General features: G+C 31.6%; 1 protein-coding gene across 1 annotated transcript in view; it reads left to right on the forward strand.

Moving 5' to 3' along the window:
* The window catches only part of LOC136981575 (kinesin-like protein KIF20B), a 62,054-nt gene that overhangs the window by 8,552 nt on the left and 30,629 nt on the right, over positions 1–22,873 (forward strand). Inside the window, exons 3-14 of the mRNA XM_067277897.1 lie at positions 5,266–5,453; positions 5,544–5,664; positions 5,736–5,924; positions 6,016–6,127; positions 9,377–9,448; positions 13,830–13,976; positions 14,066–14,228; positions 16,949–17,149; positions 18,989–19,128; positions 19,572–19,758; positions 19,848–19,892; positions 21,219–21,377. Of these exons, the coding sequence (XP_067133998.1) occupies positions 5,266–5,453; positions 5,544–5,664; positions 5,736–5,924; positions 6,016–6,127; positions 9,377–9,448; positions 13,830–13,976; positions 14,066–14,228; positions 16,949–17,149; positions 18,989–19,128; positions 19,572–19,758; positions 19,848–19,892; positions 21,219–21,377 (1,724 nt within the window). The remainder of the gene's footprint in view (positions 1–5,265; positions 5,454–5,543; positions 5,665–5,735; positions 5,925–6,015; positions 6,128–9,376; positions 9,449–13,829; positions 13,977–14,065; positions 14,229–16,948; positions 17,150–18,988; positions 19,129–19,571; positions 19,759–19,847; positions 19,893–21,218; positions 21,378–22,873) is intronic.

Raw genomic sequence — 22,873 nt, forward strand, 5'->3', positions numbered from 1 at the left:
GCAACCTACATAGACTTCTGCTAGACTACTTCAGAGACAGGGAGGCTATTCTCCAATACGGCCAACAAGAAGTTAGTAAAAACATAACAAGGGGATGCCCACAGGGGTCTGTCTGTGGGCCCCTGCTCTGGAACTTAACGTTTGATACTTTCTTAAGAAGCAACTTTGGGCAAAACTCTTCCACCGCATATGCAGACGACGTGCTCATGCTGATTGGTGGCAGGTCGAGAGCCGAGCTGGAAACCAAGGGAAATCACCTTTTACAACTCATCAGTACCTGGGGTGACAAGCACAAGCTGACTTTTAATTCCTAAAAAACAAAGGCCATAATTTTCAATAAACCTATATCTAAGACCCCCAACACTTAAAATGAATGGTGTTGCCATCTGCGTGGAAAAAACTCTTTAAGTATTTAGGCATAACGCTAGACCACAAACTTTCCTGGGACTCTCATATTGAGAACACCACAAAATGCACCACGCTCATATTTCAAACGTTGGTGCAGGTGGCCAGGAGAGATTGGGGTCTCTCCTGAAGTTCTTTCTGCCATATACGACGACATCTTCATCCTGATCATCAGTTATGGTTGCAGCACATGGGGATGGGCCATTTCGTAGGTTCATTCCAGGAGGAAACTGGTGTCCACTCAGAGGCGGGCACTTCTTTTAATTACAAAGACCTAACGCACAATCAGTAATAACAGCCTTCAGGTAATTGCAAGAAAGATTCCCATAGACATCGAGATCATTAGGAAGAGCAAGATCCAGCAATTTAGATGGGGAAAGGATATTCCAATTGGTGGTGGTGATATTGAATCACAGAGAATGGAAAAACTGTACCCATACTTTAACACATTTCCTGGTGTAAATGATAACTTCACCACTAGCAACTACACACGTATTAACGCCAGCATCGAAATTTATACCGATGGATCCGGCATTGATGGGAATGTGGGATGCAGCTACGTGGCATACGTTGATCGTACGGAAACAGCATCACCAAAAATTCAAGCTACATCCTATTTGTACCATGTTCCAAGCTGAACTCCTGGCCATCAACAACGCAATAGACTGGACCAATACCACCTACACCAACATGCAGATTTCAATCTTCACAGACTCTCTCTCAGCCCTCAATATAATTCACAGTTGTAAACTCCATCCTCTGGCTGTGGACATTAGGAATAAAATTAACACTTCTACAAACAATTTCAAAATCAACTGGGTCAGATCCCACCAAGGGACTGAGGGAAATGAGAAGGCGGATGCCCTTGCGAAGGAGGCAGCACTGGACCCTAACAACCAATATATCTATGACAAGATCAGTCAGGGCATCCTAAAACACCTACTTTGGGAAGAGGCCATTGGCAAATGGCAAACACGCTGGAATGAGAAGAATCAACACATCACTTATCGGTTTATTCCCGACCTTGAACAATTCCTCAAGATCAGCTGGTTCACACCTGATCACTACACGACACAGTTCCCGAGCAATCACGGCAGCTTCGCCAGTTATCTGGCCAGATTCACCGACCACGCTTCCGAGCACTGCCCCACCTGCACCATCAGAGACGGCACCACTCACTATTTATACGACTGCACCATCACCACCAGCGAGCGAACAGAACTATGCGTCCTCTTAAATGAAATTCATACAGACTGGTCCTGCAACATGAAGGATATATGGAAAACTACTGAAATTTTTCGTACTTTCAAAAAGCTAGCCAAAAAAGCTATCATAACCATCAATCCACTCCTTCAAAGAAGGCCTCATCGGACAACATAATGGAATTTAGTGTAAGGGCCATCTCAGCCTAACTCGTGCACATGGTATTTGTTATTTGACTTGGATAGCCATTCAGTAGCACACTCCTTGTGCTACTTCTATTTCTACTTACTCTATTCATATTTTATCATTGTAACTTGGTTATCTTAATGTTTCTCTGCTAAATGCCTATGTTCTGCATCCAGTTTGTAATTGCATGTCATAAGCTATGACAGCATTCTCTCTTATGTTCATTTCCTCACTGTGCCTGCGTGTCTAGCTGTATCACGCAATTTTATGTTATGTATATATTGTTTCACCACTCTTATTGCTGCATGTAATCTACAATATCACAATTGCTTTACATTTAAATTGTACACTATCTCCCTGGTAATGCCTCTGGTAGAACAGGGAATGTATGAATATACGTTAAATAAATAAAATAAAAAAAACGATCCTATATTCCCAGCGCAAGCTCCTTGCTTATCGACCAATTCGCTTAAGGACGTAGTCGACAGAACGGAACTCGGTCGTAAAGTGAGGACAGTGCACATTCATTAATCCAAAGAAATTTTTTTCACTCTGTTCCAAATAAAAAACATTGAATTAAGTTTTAAAATGTCGAATTTGTAGCCTTTTTTTTTTCTTTTTATCTTATTTATAACCCAACTAATCTAAACAATCCTGTACAATAATTAGTTTAGGTTAGTAAAAGTGTACTTTAGTTTTCACTGCAAATGTATCTTGAGTTTCAATACACTTTCTCCAATAACTTCTTCAGTTTGGGAAATATTTAGAAAAATCATTTTTGAGAGAGAAATTTTCTGGTTTGTTTTGTATGAGTCCTATTGATTCAAACTGTTTCTTTCTTCTATTTTCAAAAATTTGGATGAAGAAAAAGTTATTAAGGGCTAAATTGACGGAGTAGAGTGATTGTGGAAGACTTTTAATTTCAAAAGGTGTGATTGACAGAACTCAAAATATGAATCAAAGAAAATTTTGTAATCTTTGAAAGAAGCTGATTTTTTTCCAAAATATTTCCAGAAGTTGGAATTTTCAAATATTATTAAGTGAATGCTGAATAACAAAATTGCCTTACATACATAGCTCCACTTGTAGACTTTCTTAATAAATAAATCACTTTCTCTTGGTAGCATGCTGATTTCTACACATTCTAAATCTTGGAATACGCTGTTTGCTAATCTCTCAAATTTCTGTTTTGCTTACTATTTGTTTTCCTGCTTCTGACAAAACTTTAGGCTGCAACTATGCAGACGCGAGCGAATTTTCTAAGAGAATGAGAATATGTGGCGAGAAGAGGCGAGATGTGATAAATATCAAAACCTGTTGGATATGTGCGAGAACCAGAAATTCGCTCTCACCAGCGTTATTTCTCGCTTCTCGCTTGTGCATGATTTTCTTTTGCGAAAGCTAAATCACTCGCAACCTCTCGCTTGCTCTAAATTTGCGTCTGCATAGTTGTATCATTAGATTAACAACCCAGTCAGCTAGAAATTTCCAACGTTAGGCTTAGCAGTTACCTAAGTGTTATGTTTCGTCCAATTCATTTATTGTGCATGTCCACACGCATGTGCAACAACTACTTGATTCCAAGAATTTATAAAATTTATTTTAAACAAAATCAATATTTAATTTGCTTTTGTGGATTGTGCTATCAGATTTGCTTGAGATAGCCAGTCTTGTTTATTTCTTATCCTCATATCTAAGTTTACTAAATAAAATAAGGAATTGAAGAAGGGAAGATAGTAAGCCAGAAATACATATCTATAATTAAACAAATGTCTACTTGTTGAGTGTGGCTTCCCAAATGAAAGGGGTTACAAATAGGTTTAAAAAATTAGAAAATTTTACATTAATATTTAATGACATGGATTTAAGAGTTAGTGAATTGCTCAGCTTATATTTATTAATGGTACTAAAAATTAAACTAAATTACCAACTAAAGTACAACAAAATCAATAATGTATAATACTTCTAAATAGAAATTTATAAATAGTTCTCTAAAAATTATATAGAAATGACATATTACCAGAAATTTATGTTCAAAATACAAGGTTTAACTAGGAATGTAATACCAATTAAAGTATGGATTGATTTATTGAATATGAAAGGGGAGGAGTAAAAACAAGAGAGATGTACAAACCTTTGATGATTTTGAGAAAGATTATAGTGGTAGATGAATGTTTGTAGTGTGCAAAGACTTTTTCATATTTTTTTAAAGATATTCTTGGTGAAAGTGGATAAAGGAAAAGCTATTTGACAAGTTTGTGATTCGAGTGAAAATTGGCAGATAATCCATAGTGTGTGTTAGGAAAATTATTCTCAACACGAATTTCATTTACTTGTCAGCTGTTAGTCTCGATAACCTGAAACAAAATTGCTGTTGCATAGACGTTTTGTGGGTTTTTAATTTGCAATATCTTGCTTAAAAATTGTCATAGATATGATCTGTTTTTAGTTTTCTATCACATACATATTACGCTTTACGATTGTTAACTTCAACATATCATTTACATTTAAAAAATTTAATAAAATTTAAGATTTTAAAATATTTAAAAAAAATTCATTTTTTATAAATATTCCATTAATTTGTTATATATGTTACTTAGATATGTCTATTTTCTGTTGAATAAAAAAAATTTCAGCTTTCTAAATCGACATAGAGAAATAATATGGCCTATAGATTATAACGCCGATCGGCGTGGGGGTTGTGGCTTTTTTAAATCTAGGTCAATACACTTTTATTATTGATGATGTGTATTTGATTGTATTTATACGTTATTTACACTATTGTACTAATAGTAATAAGCAATTATTACTTTATTATAGTAACGACTATACATGTATTTCTTATGTATTACGGAAGTACCACGATAACCGGAAGTACTTTGTTTTTTGAAAGATTTATTGCTGGATGGTTTAAAAAACATGCTTATTTTTTAAATAGGATAAATATACATAAAAATTTATTAAATTCAAGCTAAAAATAGATGAGAATAATGATTTATAATTGTTTGTTTACGTTTGTAGCTCTGAGAAGATATAATGTTTTCCAAGGAAATTCCCACCTCACAAATCCAAGTCGATGCTTATTTGTTAAATGATAGTAATTTAGCTATAATATACCAATTAGAGCTCAACAGGCATGCTAACAAGGATTTTGTTGTCAAATGAACAAAAGAAGGGTCTCCCATAGACTTAACATGGAAAGGTGGAGTTTTGTGGGTAAATTTAAAAATATGGGGTGGTAACAAATACCTTATTCATTGAAACAAACTTAGTCTATGTAGATAAAGCCAATCAGTGCTTAAATCACCACCACCTAGTTAATTATGAAAAAAAATTGACACTTACTCCAACTTGAGTACAGCACAACAGTTTAACTAAAACTGGTTTCTCCAATGGTGGTACCCTGCAAACAACTGGTTAACAAGTTTTACAAGTTATAAATTTTCATCAGTCTTATTTTATATTTTCTAGGAGAGCCTTCACAGCCTGGTCTGATTCCACGAACTTTAAGCATTATTTTCAATAACATACAAGGATATCAAATGAAGAGCCCTTTATTTAAACCAAATTACTCAAATGACATAACGTGTCTGTCCGACAAACAGCAAAAAGAGGAACTGTTAGCTAAAAAATCACTATTAGGTGTAATTGATAATGAAGTTAGTATTATTTTATAACTAAAGTGAATATTATTAGAAATTATTTATTCAAATAATGCCAAAATAAATATTGGAATTTATTTTTAATAGCTAACAGATGATGATTCAGAAGCAAGTTGTTCATACAGCAAATCAATCGGATCAGCTTCCCTTCAGTCATCCAACATACCTAATGATGTCATGAACAAATATAATTTATTCAAAAGTCAAGGTTTGTATGCTTTTTAAATTATGGAATTAAAACTGCTAATTTAAAAATTAAAATTTGTTTCAATTCAACAGATAACCTTTCTGTTGTGCATTGCGAAGAAAACGATTCATCTGATCATAAGAAAACTGTATATTTGATATGGGTTTCGTTTGTTGAAGTGTATAATGAGCACCTTTTTGACTTATTAGTGCCATCGACTAGCAGATACGAGACTAAGCTATGCTTAGGTCAGGATAAAAATGGAAATGCTTATGTTAAAGGTAAGATAAAGTTTAGTTTTGGAAAAAAGTTAAGGAATAAAATTATTCATAAACTTTTATAAAATTATATGTAATTTTAAAATTTTTCCAGGATTACGTGAAATATTCGTAACCTCGGCTAGAGAGGCTTATGAAATCCTGAAGTTTGGACAAAAAAATTTGCGCATAGCATCGACAAAATTAAATCACCAGTCTAGCAGAAGGTACCTTGAAATTTTATTTATTTTACAAATTCATATACTTAAAAATTTATTGAAATAAGAAATTTTAGATGTAATTTTAAATAACAATTATATACTAATAATAAGAATATAAGTTATACAACTTTTTTGTGAATTGCATCAAATACAAATAACATTGCACAACAAAAAAAATGTTTTTGAATGTTTCCTTTATTTCATGAGTGAAATCTTACTAATTTTGGGGTAAGAAAATCGAATATGACAAAGAAACATTTTTATTAGCTCTAGTTTTTGTGATATATAATAGATGGCAGTATGTGATTTTAATGACTTAAGAGAAAACGATACATTTTAATTACATATGCTAACAACATTGAAAGTACTTTTGAATTTTTGAAAATGTTTTTAAAATGTTTAAATGCTTGATGAAATGTTTGAATTTGAAACTCAAACATTTTATCAAGCCATTAATTCTTTACCCCCTGACATCTTGCGATCCCTCCTAAGGCAATATAGGTCAGTCTGGCGATATTATTTTAAACATTCACTAAAAATCAAATTATCATTATATCTATATGAAAAAAATCACTTACATTTATTAATATCTTTAGTTCTAAATACGATATTTTTCAATGCATTTTATTAGAGAAATTTATAAGAAAAAAAATAATATTTATCAGAACTGACACACAAACTTGATAATTTGTCACGTTTTGTGAAAATTAACATCGTCTAGTTACATAGTTGTTTGCTGGCACCGAGCCAGAAAGACGTAGAATATTGTTTTGTACAATTTGATATAACCCTTATGCGTGTATGTTTATTCGTTGTGAAATTATCGCGCATTATATCAAACGTGTTTGAAATCAAAATTTTATACTGCTATCAACTAATATAATGAATTATTATACTTTATTCACTTTGTATCGAACGAGATTATATCTGTTGTTAATAAATTTTACAAAAATCAATATTTACCAAAGTAACGATGAATCGGTACCCTTGAAGTTTTGCTTAAAAAGCCAGGGTACCGATCGATCGGTGCCTTTGGGGACAAAGGGTTAATTAATGTTAATAACATAGATGTGTGACCAATATTTTCAATAAATATCGTATTAAATAATACAAATGTTTTAATCCCAATCATCGCTTTATTTATTTCCCCCAAACATATTTATGTAGCTAAAATTAGTTTTAACTAATGTTAAAAGTTAAAAATTAATGTTTGATTTTAGTTTTATCTAAAATCTAAACATGTACAGCAGTAAATTCTAGTTTTAACTAGACAAAACGGGTTATAACAATGACATCCAGTAAAAACTAGTTTCAACTAGTTAAAATGTGTTTTCACTAAAAACGGGTTTTTACTGTAACATATATATATATATATATATGTATTAATAAAAATGCCTTAACATTTTATGTATTTTTATGTATAAAATAATAACAGATAAACAAAAAGAAATTATTCGATCTACATCAACGTTACACTAGAATCCAATTTTGCATTTTCTCATGCTAGAGGCATTAAGAATCCTTAGACGTTACTTCCCAACAATTGACAATCACGAAGATGATGTTTTAAAGGTGTTCGTGATGGTTGAAAAAGAAAGTAGAGACAGTTAAGTGCTCAAAACAAACAACACTAAATGAATTTTTCAGTTTTTCATCTACAGAGTAATTGTAAATGGAGGACACAATGTATTGTAAGCCTATACTACTGTGTAACGCACTACTGTATTTTATTAATTGTAGTTTTGTGGTTTTTTTCCAACTTCGCTTTAGTCGTCACATCGGATAACTCGACACATTTCCACTTCCCCTTGGGGTGTCGACTTATGCGGAGTCGACTGTATTTTTTTTTGTGTTGTAACAATATGAGAGCTATGTATTTTTTTGTTATCACTTCGTTATGATCAATAATTTAACACAAGGTGTGTGTTTCAAAATGCTAGGTGAATGTTGTTACACTTGTACATATACAGAGTGATAAATGTGCATGTATTATAATGACTGATACATCATAAAAATTTATATTTTTAAATGAAAATGTCAGTTTTATAATTGTTGTATTTCATTGTAATAAATTATAATTAAGGTTTTCCTTTTTACTTGCAGTCATAAATTGTTATTCTGTTGACTAACATAATAATGCCTTACTCTGCATAGAACTTTCAGAAATATATACATATTAAATGGTTTCATTTCTGTTTATATATATGTGGTGTCTGTGGATGGCTGAGCTGAGCGTTAAGAGGCGTATGTAGAACTCAGTTTAAGAAAACACGAAGAACTTCTTATAACATATAAGGACGTACACTTTAATATAATACAGAGGACGTTACAAAACAAAAAACACTAACAAATCGTCTTGAGGCGTACATGTCGTAGCTTCTTCCTTTCCTACTCTTACCGTCGTCTTCTTTTCGCCTCGGGGGAGAAGAATGCGCTTAAGCTTCGTCTTCGTCTTTTCCCGCGTGCACCAGAATGGGTGCGCACGACATTCGGCTTGACCATGTCGCTAGCGCGGGGGACAGGTACCACATATATAAAACTTTCTAATACCAAATATTTAACATCAAATATTATAATCAAATGATACACCCAGATTTTTATTTAGTTACAATATGACTAATTAATTAAGAAGATATTGAGTAATTTGAACTGGAGGTAAGCAGTTAAGCTACCATCTCTTCTTGTCAAATATAATTATTAGAAAAAATAAATTTAATTTATGTTATTTTGGAATCAAAGATTAGTTCAGAGCAGGATGTGAACTTTTAACTCCTGCTTTCTGTCAGATGTGTTAGCAGTTATGCTATCTAGATATCTATCTGATCTTTACTTCCATACAGATTAATTTAGATATACTGGTCACTCACTATAATTTAGAAAGTCGTACTGGGGATGACTGTTTACATCTCTTCATTGTCCTCAGTCAATTTAAGCTTTCACTTTGGCATGGTGTATATGTACCACCTCGAGGCAAAAAAAGGCTATCTCCAAAAAAAGTTGAAAATCGTTCTGCACTTAAGATCATACCTAATTATCATCTTTCATCAATACTAGCTAATATCTAGCATGAAAAATGTTCTGTATTCTTATTTATATTTAAATGATGAAGTATCACATAATATGGTACATATTGTTAATTATAAAATAAATAATTATTTTTATAATAATTTTTTAAACTAAAATACAATCATTTTAATACTGTTCCTATTAATAATTATTCAAATGTTTAAGTTATTGTTTTCTTTTTCTTTTCAGTCATTGTATTTTTAATATAAAAATGGTTAAAATTGATGACATTGAAAATCATAATGAAGCCAGAATTAATAAGTGAGTATTTAAAGTTTTTTTCAATAGAAATAAACATTGTTTAATTTTAGTGTTTGTTAATTACCATCAAGAAATAATTAAATACATTTTGCAAACATAAATTGCAATATGTCGTGTATTTACATTACTGTTTTAGTTAATAATAAAATGCAATGTTAAGAAAACAAGAAAGGACTTTTCATCAATATAAAATCTATTTTAAATCAACATTAAATTTAAATTAAATCTTGAAAGCAAGTGGCAACTAAATTATGCACTTTAACAAGTTAATGTCTATCATGGATAGTATGAGTCAGGAATTATTGTCCCATACCCATTTTGGTTAGGATCGAGTAGAGTAGGCAAGGAATCTCAACTCATATTCTTGTTGCAGATTGTCTTCCATAACGAATGTAACTGTAGTTAGGCATATAGTTCATAGTGTTGCTAATTGCTCTCATTAATCAATCAATAAATTTGTGAGAGATGAAATCATATAATTTCATCAATAAAATCATCATATCAGGTTATAAAAGTGAAATTTAGACATTCTGATTTTTTATAGAAACAATTGGAATAAAGTGTTCTATTACTGTGATATGGATATACAAATAGAGTAACTAAACATTTCATCACGTATTTTATTGGAAATGGCACATCGGCAATGTCTGATAATATGAAATTTTCAAAAGAACACATTTAGGTGCTATTGCTCTATCACTTCAAAAGTGGCCAAATCAAATTATCAAATTACTTAAATAATAATTTGATTTTCTAAGGCTGATCTTGTGTTCAGTGATGATGTAATAAGTCTAAGAATAAAGTTGCCAACATAGTTCTCACAAGTATATACCAAGCTAGACAAGAAGTATATTATAGTACTTATTTGATACAAAGAGAGTAGTTGGTCAGAGGCAACCTCAAAATGGTGTTACTGTGTAGTTTAAATTGAATTTTTGCTGAGACTCACATATTGCAAAGTACTGTACATAAAAGAAAGACTCACTATCAGTCGATCGATTGCGCAGCTGTGGAAATTGATCACTTGTTACACCAGGACATTCTATCTCTTAGCAAAGGCGTTTCAGGTGGACTGATCCGATTTGAGCCGTAATAGGGGTGAGGAAATCGAGCCGGAGGGACTTAAGCGTGCAGTCAAGCGCTCTGCAGGTTGACAAGACTAATCGCTCATCGCTTGCCTAAAACTGCGTGTGTAGCATCGGCCTTTTTTCTTTTAAAATTGTAAATTTGCCGCCACTGATCATCAGAAATATGATTTTATCCGTTATCTTTATACTTTTCTTTCTGTATAATGTTTTATTTACGTTTATTTTCCTGTAATTTGAGACGATACAGCTTTAAAATAAACAGATCAGGTCTCACTTGCCAATAGATTATCTCAACTTTCACCGATTGTCGTCGGTTCCTTTGTAATCGGAGAGTAATAGGATCCTGTGTCAATTTTCACTGTTAAGTGTTAATTGTTTTTGCAGTAATCTGAGTAGAGGGGAGAAGTTACTTAATAAACCGCCAAGTGTTTTATTACTGTTTAAACAACTGCTCCCCAGTTGTTATTTTTAGTAATTGGAGAGGGGTAGATCGTGTTTCAAGGTCAGTGAAAGTTTATTACTTTCGCAACAGGATGTCATCTGAGCTGCCACCCACTCCCCACTTAAATGACAACAACGTGCTAAGTGTTTTATTATTATATAAACAAAAACTCCTCTCCCTGTCAGAAGTGGGTCAAATGTCAAGGTTACTATTTAATAGTATTGAACAGAATGTTGTCCTTGATATTTAACTATCATTTTGTCAGAACTTTTTATTTTGAATACTTTTCTTATAATTTATTTCTGCTTCGGTTATAAAATTGTTTTTATCATGTTTTAAATCCGCGCGTTTTATAATACACTTGTATAAAGTTACGAATTAAAATTGCAGTGCACATTTTGTTGTTTTATAAAATATTTATTGATTATACAGAGTTTATGTTTGCAAAAATGTTTGCATATCTCTTCTTTGTCATTATATATTATTATATATAATGACAAAGAAGAGATAAAAACAATTTTATAACCGAAGCGGAAATAAATTATAAGAAAAGTATTCAAAATAAAAAGTTCTGACAAAATGATAGTTAAATATCAAGGACAACATTCTGTTCAATACTATTAAATAGTAACCTTGACATTTGACCCACTTCTGACAGGGAGAGGAGTTTTTGTTTATATAATAATAAAACACTTAGCACGTTGTTGTCATTTAAGCGGGGAGTGGGTGGCAGCTCAGATGACATCCTGTTGCGAAAGTAATAAACTTTCACTGACCTTGAAACACGATCTACCCCTCTCCAATTACTAAAAATAACAACTGGGGAGCAGTTGTTTAAACAGTAATAAAACACTTGGCGGTTTATTAAGTAACTTCTCCCCTCTACTCAGATTACTGCAAAAACAATTAACACTTAACAGTGAAAATTGACACAGGATCCTATTACTCTCCGATTACAAAGGAACCGACGACAATCGGTGAAAGTTGAGATAATCTATTGGCAAGTGAGACCTGATCTGTTTATTTTAAAGCTGTATCGTCTCAAATTACAGGAAAATAAACGTAAATAAAACATTATACAGAAAGAAAAGTATAAAGATAACGGATAAAATCATATTTCTGATGATCAGTGGCGGCAAATTTACAATTTTAAAAGAAAAAAGGCCGATGCTACACACGCAGTTTTAGGCAAGCGATGAGCGATTAGTCTTGTCAACCTGCAGAGCGCTTGACTGCACGCTTAAGTCCCTCCGGCTCGATTTCCTCACCCCTATTACGGCTCAAATCGGATCAGTCCACCTGAAACGCCTTTGCTAAGAGATAGAATGTCCTGGTGTAACAAGTGATCAATTTCCACAGCTGCGCAATCGATCGACTGATAGTCAATCATTTTGGTCGGGACTGTACATCAACATATTGCAAAGTACTGTACATAAAAGAAAGACTCACATATCAGAGAAAATTTTCAGTTGCCAGCAAAAAGTTTTAGTATACAAGACACCCAGAATTTCATTGCCTTTGGTAATGTTGACAGTTGAAAAAATTATTTCCTGCTTTATAACTTATAAGCAGAGAGATTTTTTGAATCCATTCTTGGATCAGATGAAGACAGTGACATAGAATTATATGTGGTTATTTTTTAATTTATACATGTTTAAATTATGTTAATTTAAAATACTACAATGATCGGATGTACTGTACTACAACATGTTAGCTTGCTGTTTTTCGTTTTGTATCAGGTTGTCTATTCAAATGTACCATATTTCTTTCTACTTTTAGGCTAATGTCAGAAGAGCGTGAAAACACACAGATGTTTTTTTTTTATTTATAGTGGCGAAGTTGGTGGTCAGATAAGTGCTGTTTTTTATGGAGCCTGCTAATAGCTTTATTTTGGATGCTTGTATATTGCCATGCACTTTTTTTTATTATGTAAAAAGTATTTAAAAACAAAAAAAAAGACAGACAATATTGGGTACACCCTTTTGATAGTAATTGGTCTTCCTTTTCTGTATTTCTGTTTTTATAAAGTTTAAATGAAGTTTCAATTCTAGCCTTTTACTAATTTGTATGATCATTTTTCTTATATCAATGTGCAATTTTTAAAACACAGCAGGAATGATACCGACCCAGTATTTCTTTGAAACAATGTTACCACGTCCACCATTTTTCATGCTCATCTGATGACTGTAGGCTTTGAGTGCATCTTCCTGTGCACAACAGTCATGCAATGTCATGAGATTATCAGATGATCTGGTGGCCCATCCATGCTGTGTAACATGATTTTTTGCATCTATGTCTATCTGACTGCTCCTGTATGTTTTTGCAATCTCATGAAAAATGACGGATGTGAAATCACGCTTGTCTGACATTAGCTTTACACTTACTTTCACTTATTTTGTAATGGTATGTTCTATAGGATTAACTTAACTAAGATTGAAAAGTTACTCTTGTAGGCATGTTGATGTATTTTTGTTAGGATTATGTACATTTTTCACAGATTTATATTGCATGATGTTTTTAATATAATTCTCATGTAAATTAAGAAATCATTGTAATAAAGTTATCCATTAAGATATAATATAAATGCATACCTATACATGACGACTATTGAATAATACACAAATTTGTTTTATAAAATAGCAAAAAAAATCTGTTTTTTAGTTCAGATACTTTTATACCCAAACAAATTTTTCTTGTATATTTTTGTTTTGCAATATCATAACTTTAGAAACCGTTTAAAATGTTCATATCTTTGCAGAAACTTAAATTATTGTATTCAAGTTAAAAAATTATTATTTGGAATAAGATTAATAGACTAAATAAGTTTTTTTTATACTAAAAACTTTGACAGATTATCATTCTGCGATTTGGCCGGCTCCGAAAGGTCTTCGAAAACACAAAATGTCGGAGAACGTCTAAAAGAAGCAGGCAACATAAATACATCTTTATTAGTTCTTGGACGCTGCATCGAAACTTTGAGACAAAATCAGGTTCACAAGTAAGTTTATCAGCTTTTGATGGTAATGGTGAATTTATGATGCTTTGCAAAGAAAGCATATAAATTAATTGAATAAATTTTTATTTCAGAGAGAAGAAAGTTATACCTTACAGAGAGAGTAAATTAACAAGAATATTTCAATCGGTCTTTACTGGAAAAGGTCAAGCTTTGATGGTTGTTAATGTGCATCAGTGTTCTAGTATGTTTGATGAAACACTTAATGTAATGAAGTTTTCTGCTATAGCAAAACAGGTATTTGAGGATTTAAAGTTTATAACTGAATGGAATGAAATGAATAATAGAATTTAAGCATTTAGTTCTGTGATTTATATAATAATCATTTAAAATATAATAAATAATATAAATTTAAGTTGTAATTGGAATATAAACTACTATGAACAATGAAAAAAACTAATGAAAGCAAGATGATGATTACATCATACTATATGGCACAAACTGAGTTAGAACACAGTTGGTTGAAAAGGTTTTCTTTGCTAGAAGTTGATTGGTCAAACAAACTGAAATTCAGCAAAAGTTGAGATGTTTTCAACTGCTAACAAACTAGATGAATAGTCACGAAAAAGGGACAAACTGCTAGTTTGTATTTACTTATAACATTTTGTATGCCAATGTGAATGTAGCTTAACTGTAGTTACCTAGCCAAAATATTCTGTAACATTTCTTTTGAAAGTGTGATATGCTTGTAATGTAGATCTAGTTAAATTTAACTAGTCAGTAACTCGATATAATTTAATCATTCAAAATTTATATACAAAGATAATGCTATTGTCTGTGTTACTAACAACAATGGATGTTTGATCTGATCAGTATTAATTATTGTAACAGATTTTTTATCTGAGATTACTGACATCTCATAGTATACAAAATGCTTTAGTTAGAATTTTGAATTGTTGATGATTTACTTTCCTGGCTCTGTTATATATAATAGAGAGAAAGTATGGTGATCAAAGAAATTACCCCTCCAGGATTTTTACATTTTTTGACTTTGGACCTTGAAATGTTGAGAAATGCAAAAAAATTCAGGGGTTTTTCTGTATGGGTGTGTATGTGTGTGTGTGTAGCAGGGGCACAATTTTGTTTTCCTTTGTAGCTTAATAACTCGTGTGCTTTGACAAACATTTTTGAAATTTTGCACACAGGTTTTGTATTGGGATTGATGCTATTAAATTTTGGTGGTTAAAGGTTGGAGGAGTGGGGAGATAAAGGGGGTCATGCATTATACCTTTGGTAGGTATGGACTTGATGACAATTTTACTCATAATTGGACTGCAATTTGAAAAAATTGTAGACCTATAAATTCTCACTGTCACCTGTCTTTGTGTCTGTCCTTCCTTAATCTCAGAATGGAGTTAGATGAAAGCTGAGACCAGATATGGAAACCTTAGGGGCAGGAGGCCCCGATTTAACTATATATAAACTTCTGATGCAAACCAGATGTCACTTTTTCCAATTCAAAAATTTCCTTTGTAAAGAGTTAGTTGGATAACCAGCACAACTCTATTGCTAAGAGGGGCATGACTACTAATTTCAGGTGGAGACCATATATTTTAAATTAAACAAATTAAAAAAATATGATTAAAACTTGCAGCTTGGCATTGTGATGATGTCACAATAAATAATTGCTCATTAGCATTTACAATTTTTTATAAAACCCATCTTTACCCTCAAAAGTAAGCATTGTTGCCTTTTTATAATAATTATTTAATACTATAAAAGTTGTTTTTTTAAATAATGTCTCATAATAGATGTGCCATACACAATTTTTTAACTTTGAGCTTGTTCATACTATTTTTTTTAACTTACATATTTTTCTAAATGGAGACTTATGATAAGTCTACAAAGTTATTCCTTTTAAGCTTTTGCTGTTGTTTAAATTTTATATTATTTGAAAATTGAAAATGATATAATAAAGTTATATGATTGAAAATTATTGAACTTCCTAATGGTTCTCGTAACCTCCTGTTCGTGTGCCAGGAAGTCAAGCAAGAACCCTTGTCAGCTTTTTTTTTTATAAACTTTCTCTCTCAGTCATTCAGAAAGTGAGATCTACATGATTTGGAAAGTTATGTTTTTGGTGGAATCATTTACATGATGCACCTGAGATTTTTATTTTTCACTTGTGTTTTATAATCTACTTGGAGATCCCTTTAAAGTTTTGGGAGATTCTTTATTGATGTTAGGTACCTTAATCAAAGGTATTTGACATTAATAAAAGAAATAATAATACGTCAAAAACATTTGTGAAGCCATGCAAAACAAACATACTTATTAGAGAAGATGGAAACTATTTTTTACACCAGCAATTATTCAATTTATATTTAACAAAATTGATGTTAGAGGTTTTATCAATTCGAAATGTTCATAATTCAAAAACTAACATAGGAAATACAGAATAATCGGTTATTGTCAGTGTTTGATCCTTCAATGTACTTAATAGAATGCATTATACTCATTTACTTTCTCACTACTGCTTAGTAGCAAGTGTTTTAAACATTTTTTTTTTTCTTTTGCCTAATACACTTACTTTTATAACGTTCAGTTTAGATTCTATGGTAACAGAGCGAAACTTTGTGCATTTATCTAATTGCAAGATTTACTATTATATGGTGAAGCACCAATTGTAAAAATTCATAAAAATTGCAAACAATAGCAAAAACGTTACCAACTTCAATGTCATCTCACAAGTGGCAATGAAATATCAGAATTTGCACGAAATTTAATTTTTAGTTGTAAGTTCAAATTGTTCATAAGATGGATATTTGTAAGTAGGTAAATGCCTGTATTTAACTTGTAAGCATGTCATGTTGAACTTACACAGATGCATAATGGGTCAAAAAGATCAGATCATCCCAAACTAAAAGAAGTGTACTAAATAAAGTATTTTTTGATAAGTCATATATTTTATTACAAGTGGTTTATTGTATAGTAATCATATAAAATTTCTTATATAGGTTATTACTACAGATGTCATAAACACAAGCAAAATAATGGATTGTCTAACTGAAATATGGATAAGAAATAGTAGTAGTTGGACAACTTTCAATAAAGGAAGAGCAAGAAAAAGTTCATCTTTTACAATTGATGAAACGGTGGAAGAGGAGGATGATGAAGATCAAGACAGAGATGATGATCAACATCTAAAACTATATTATGTAATAATTTTCCTTATAAAGTTTATATATTAATTTAATAATTTTGCAGAAAGTTTTAATCAATTATTTATAAATAGTTAATCAAATTATTAGTTTGTCATTGCATTGAGATGATTTTATTGGTAAAAGAAGCATTTCTTGCAATTTAGATGAAATTTGGCGTTGGGCAACGGGATGGTAAAATCCGCTCACGTCACTGGATGGCTAGGAGGGCTATGTTTTTCTGAATGGGAGTGTGATGGTTAAGTCGATAAGATGGCCGTTATTCCGAGTGAGACAGGTGGACAGGTTAACAAAATAACACATTTAACATTAAAATAAAGCAGGTTACAAAACTATCTGTGATTACAATTATTAGGGTGGTACAAGTATACTTATATGAGCTGATATCTACTGACTCTAACTTGAATACTAAACGACCGAGAAAGATTTTACACCAAGCGGTTAATTATCATACCTCTTTTTGGAGTAGTGGCTGTTGTTTCAGTTCTAAATGATCCGGGGAGGAACTTTGCAGAAAGCACAAACAAATATAAATGTAATCCTCTGGGAACTATAACGGCGAGACGACTATATGGTCGTCTTCAGAGTATGTCCGCCCAACTAATAGGTGCCTGGCTGTTATATCCCCATTCAGTGTGGAAATTTGGTCAGATGATCATTTGTTTGACAGCGATGACATGTCAAAGATGTCACTGGACGATGAAAGTTACACAAAGTTGACTCAAAGGTTTAGTGTTTCCTTTGATTGTTTTTAGATTTCCTTGTGGATTAAGTCAAGTGTCATCTTTCTCACACTTTCCAATTGGTTGTTTTAACATATTCTCGATATTTTCGCGGGTCGACATGAGGGGGAAAGGACTTGTTGACAGTTAAATTAATATTTGATATTCTCCCATTTTTAACTCCGTGAGAAATGGATGGAAAGGAAAAGTTTCTGCAATGCATCTTTTTGTTAAAAATTATAGAAAAACAGCCCCTGGATTCTCATATTTACATAAATTATTGTGGACTAAATGTGTAAGAATGGAAGAGAGATATTTTAAATGGGAGCAGAAAACTAAAATTTACAATACTAATTTTCCACAAACATTATAGTTATGATAATTTTTAATTAAAATTATCATATTGTTCATAAATACATTAATACTTTGCTAATAGATGATAATGTTTACAGTTAATTAGGCATTAACTGCAAAATAATAGAAAAAACAATATACAGGTATACCTCGTCTTACGTCGGTAATTGGTTCCAGGAGAGGCGACATAAGTCGAAAAAGGACGTAAGTCGAATTTACTTGTGCAGTTATGACGTAAGTCGTAGTTTCAACTTATGTCGTAACTAAACGCCAATAATGGAGGAAACGCTAATAATGAGCACTTAAAGACCTCTAAATAAGACGACGACACACAAACACAAATGTTTTCATGGTTCGTTCCCTAGGATTTGTGATGATTATATTAACATTTACTGTAAATGTACATATTTTAATATGATTTTATGTGCTTTCAACGCTTTTCTAGTGATATTACGACTTCAATGTTTATGGCGGACGGACTTAAAGTCGAATGAACTGACTTAAACTTGATTTTTATTTTTCCATATACTTTTTTTACAAACGACGTATAATCGGGAACGACATAACTCGAGAGCGACGTAACTCGAGGTATACTTGTATTAGTCTCTGAGGAGTGTTAACTTTTCTCTGTATAACAATTAAAAATACTTCTTTAACTGTTAATATGCAATTAATTTATGTTAAGTAATGAAATATGATATTGATAAAGAATAAATATTTATAATGTTTTGAATCATGTATAAGTTGATTCTTCTTACAGGAACTGGAACAATTGGTAAAAGATTTAGAAAAACAATTGGTAGAAGCTAAAATAGCAAATTCTCTTATGGAGTCACAAATTCGTGAAGAAGTTTCGAAAGAGTATGCAGAACACATGAATGACATAGAAAAAGCTTACAGGTAACAAATTGCTAATAAAATATGTTCATTATTCTAAATTAAGTGAAAAAAATTAAATTCTCTCTCTTATAATGCAATATGTGTTTGTAAGAATTACAGCATTATGTAGTTTTGCACAGCAAAAATAGCATACATGGTTAAAAATGTAATGTTTGGTACCCTATGCTGTGTATTATCTTTTAATACAGTTAAGAGGTTGATTGAGGATGTGTGTTCTGTAATTTCGGGGTGGATATGTTCAACAGCATAGGTGTTGCAGAGGATGGGATGGTAGTTGAAAAGTATAAAAATACCATATTATAGTTTATGGATGATTGCTAACATGTTGTTAGAGAACATTTATAATTAAAGTTTCTGTGAGAAAGAAACTTATTTATTATATTTATTCCATATTTGAGAAAATTTGTATAACTTTGATGTTGACATTTTCAATTTTATTACAGAGAACAGTTAAGAAAAGTTCAACAAAATACAGATGACTTTATAAGAAAAGAAATTGAAATAGTCCATCAGAGGTATAATGATTCTGAAGGAAGTGAAGATGATGACGACAGTTATGAGGAGGAAGAAGAAACAGAAGAATTGAATGAAACAAGAAATTTTGAAAATACATCTGTACAAGGAATTCATGTATAAGTTACTTCTAAATTTTTATAATAATTCATTAAATTTTAAAATTAACACTTTAATATTAATATACTTACTTTTGCCTGTATCAGAATGAGGAATCTGAAAATGAAGATGACTGTGTGAAGGCAACTAATGTAAGTGTAATGAAGAATGAGATTAGGAAAAGCAGAGTATCTAGAAATAATATGTTACTTGAAACTGAGAAACTAACTCAGTTTCAAGTAACAAATTAAAAGAATAGAGAGGTTGAGGTGCAAGTACAAATGTTAAACTTGTACAGCAAGCAGAAGTACACGTTTGACATTTTAAGTCCAAGTAAAAGACCTTGCGGCAATGATTCACAACATCGTGCGACTCAGTAAACGTCGCTCATTGACTCACAGGAAATTTGTTGAAAAAATGGCAGATACATTTAACATAGAGGGTTACCAGCGAAGGTAAATTAACAAATTAAACTATTTTAAAGTATTTATAGCATGTTCAATAACACTAAATAACTATTTTTAGCGTTGTGTCTCCTACCATACGATCACACAATAGGACTACCTCATTCTTTTGTCGAGGGAAGTAGTGGCTTATGTAAATCCGAAAGGAGCTTTGAAAATTAATTTTTAGAAAATTTACAAATGTATTATGCTGTTGATGGTAGATGTCGTGGAAGAACAAACCTACCTTAAGATAAGCTATTATGAAGACAAATATATGTAAATTCTATAGGCACTTCACGTCACTTGCTAAAAAATCGAGTAATTAAATAATTTCTGGATTAAAATTATCTGTTTCTATACGATATTATTCATAAATGCTTAAATAATCATTACTTTAATAAAATACATCATAATTTTAACCATAAACACAAAAAAATGAAGAAGTTTAAGCTGCTGCTCTACTCGCCATAGCAAACGCCATTATTGACCGTATAGAATTGCCAGTGGCTGCGCTCGGCCATTCGCTCTTCACGTTTTGGGCTGAATACGTGCGCCTCAACCTCTCTAATCTTTAAAAGAGGAAAAACATGTTGAAGTGATTATATTACTTGTAAAAGAAATTGATTTATATTTTTGCGTTTTTAATAATTTGTAATGTTAAATGTTTTGATAATTATACTTGTTCATTGGAGAAAAGTCTTTAGGAATCTGTTTTATATATACAATATGATCTGCTTATTATAACCATAGATATTCAAACTTGTGTCAAAACATCTCTCTGCATATATATGAAAGTTAAAATATGTACAGTATGTATGTTAGGTAAAGGATTCCTACTGCTCACCATATCTGCAACAAATTTGGTATGAATATTCTTGGACACTCTAGAAAAAACACTCCTAACTACTCCCAACCTTTAACTTATTAAACACAAAACTTATTTGAAATATACATTTTTTTCAATCTGCTTGTAATAGTTTATAAATATTTTATGATGTCACTTAATTATTTTTGTCCATTTGTTTTCATTAGGATCAACCAAAAGTTGAAAATAATGATGATACGAATAATGAATTAATCAGTCAGTTAACAGTACTGAAGAATGAAATTACAGATATAAAAACGTTTAGAGATAATTTGATTCTTGAAAATGAGAGGTTAAAAGCTGAATATGCTAATGAAGTGAAACAGGTAATTTATTTTTTATTACTCTATAATAATAAAAAAATTAAATTATTTACGGGAAAAAGAATAAAGTGTGCTGCTGTCCAGTTAAGCATATATCCACAATGAAATGTAGTAGTGTAGGTCATTGAAGATTATCATTATTTTTTCTGTACTATGGTATTGTAATCAATGTTTTTTCTTAATAAATAATAAAAATAGACATGACAATAAATATATTTTAAAAATGTGCAGAATAATTGAAGAACGTGAAAAATGTTTTTCCATTTACTTCTCGCCATTTATTATTTATGAATATATTTTTATAATTATGCTGTCATGAAAGAGAAATTCTTAATGTTTTACATATTGAGGCAGATGAGAGCATCCAATAAAAGGTCGACTCTGCCATAAAACTTGTGTTCTAGAGATGGACAAGGATGAAATGTGACATATTTTGTATTCGATTATTCTGTGAATTTTTTAAATATTTTGTTTGTAAATGTACAACAACAGATCTTGTAAAAGTATAATCTATTAATGACACTTGCTATCAGGATTGTCATTGTGGAATATGAAATTAAAACTAAAATTTCTGGACAAACAGTCTTAAAATAAACTGTATTTTTCTGGTGTATACGTGTATATAATTATATTATATCTATTCTTTTCCCTGCAAACACTAAAGATACGACTATGCAGATGTGACCGAGCAAATTTTCTGAGCGAGCGAGAATATGTGGCGAGAAGAGGCAAGACGTGATAAATACCAAAACCTGTCGGATATGTGCAAGAACCAGAAATTCGCTCTCACCAGTGTTATTTCTCGCTCCTCGCTTGTGCATAGTTTTCCTTTGCAAAAACTAAATCGCCCGCAACCTCTCGCTCGCTCTAAATTTGCATCTGCATAGTCGTACCCTAAGAGGGGTTTTTAATCATACCCACAAAGGATAGCCAGATGGTGAGGGACAAGGCTCAACATATCTGGGACAGAGCCCTCCTCACAAAAGTTCCAAAGATTTTTCAACTGCCCAGATTTGGTCCCTGGTTCCTAGAGTGATAGTTTGACACCCAAACTACCTCAGCCATTCAGTTATCATTTAATAGTTAGAAATTACATTTATAATGTCATACATTGCCTGTTTGCTAATCATTTGATAACATAAGCTGTATTAGTTTCCCCCTTAAAGATATTAAACTTTTCTGTTAGAGTAGAAGCAGTATATTTGCTTATTTCACATTTGTGGTGTGGTATTTTCAACTATTTGTGTTTGCAGAAAGATTAACAAAAATAAAAAAGATAAAGATAATTAACTGATGATGTTTTTATCTTACTTGTTAAATGCATTTTACAATTTATGTTGACTGTTAGATTGCATTAGTGGATATTCTCTCTCGTTATTTTAGTGAACACACTTACACAAATTGTAAATGTATTTGATATTAGTAGGCATTGCTAATGTCGACGGCATATTTTACGAGCGGGTTCTAGTTTATTCATCTAAATAAAAAGATTCCAGTAG

The sequence above is a fragment of the Centruroides vittatus genome, unplaced genomic scaffold (genome assembly GCF_030686945.1).
Source record: "Centruroides vittatus isolate TY-2023 unplaced genomic scaffold, ASM3068694v2 contig_767, whole genome shotgun sequence".
Classification (NCBI taxonomy): domain Eukaryota; kingdom Metazoa; phylum Arthropoda; class Arachnida; order Scorpiones; family Buthidae; genus Centruroides; species Centruroides vittatus.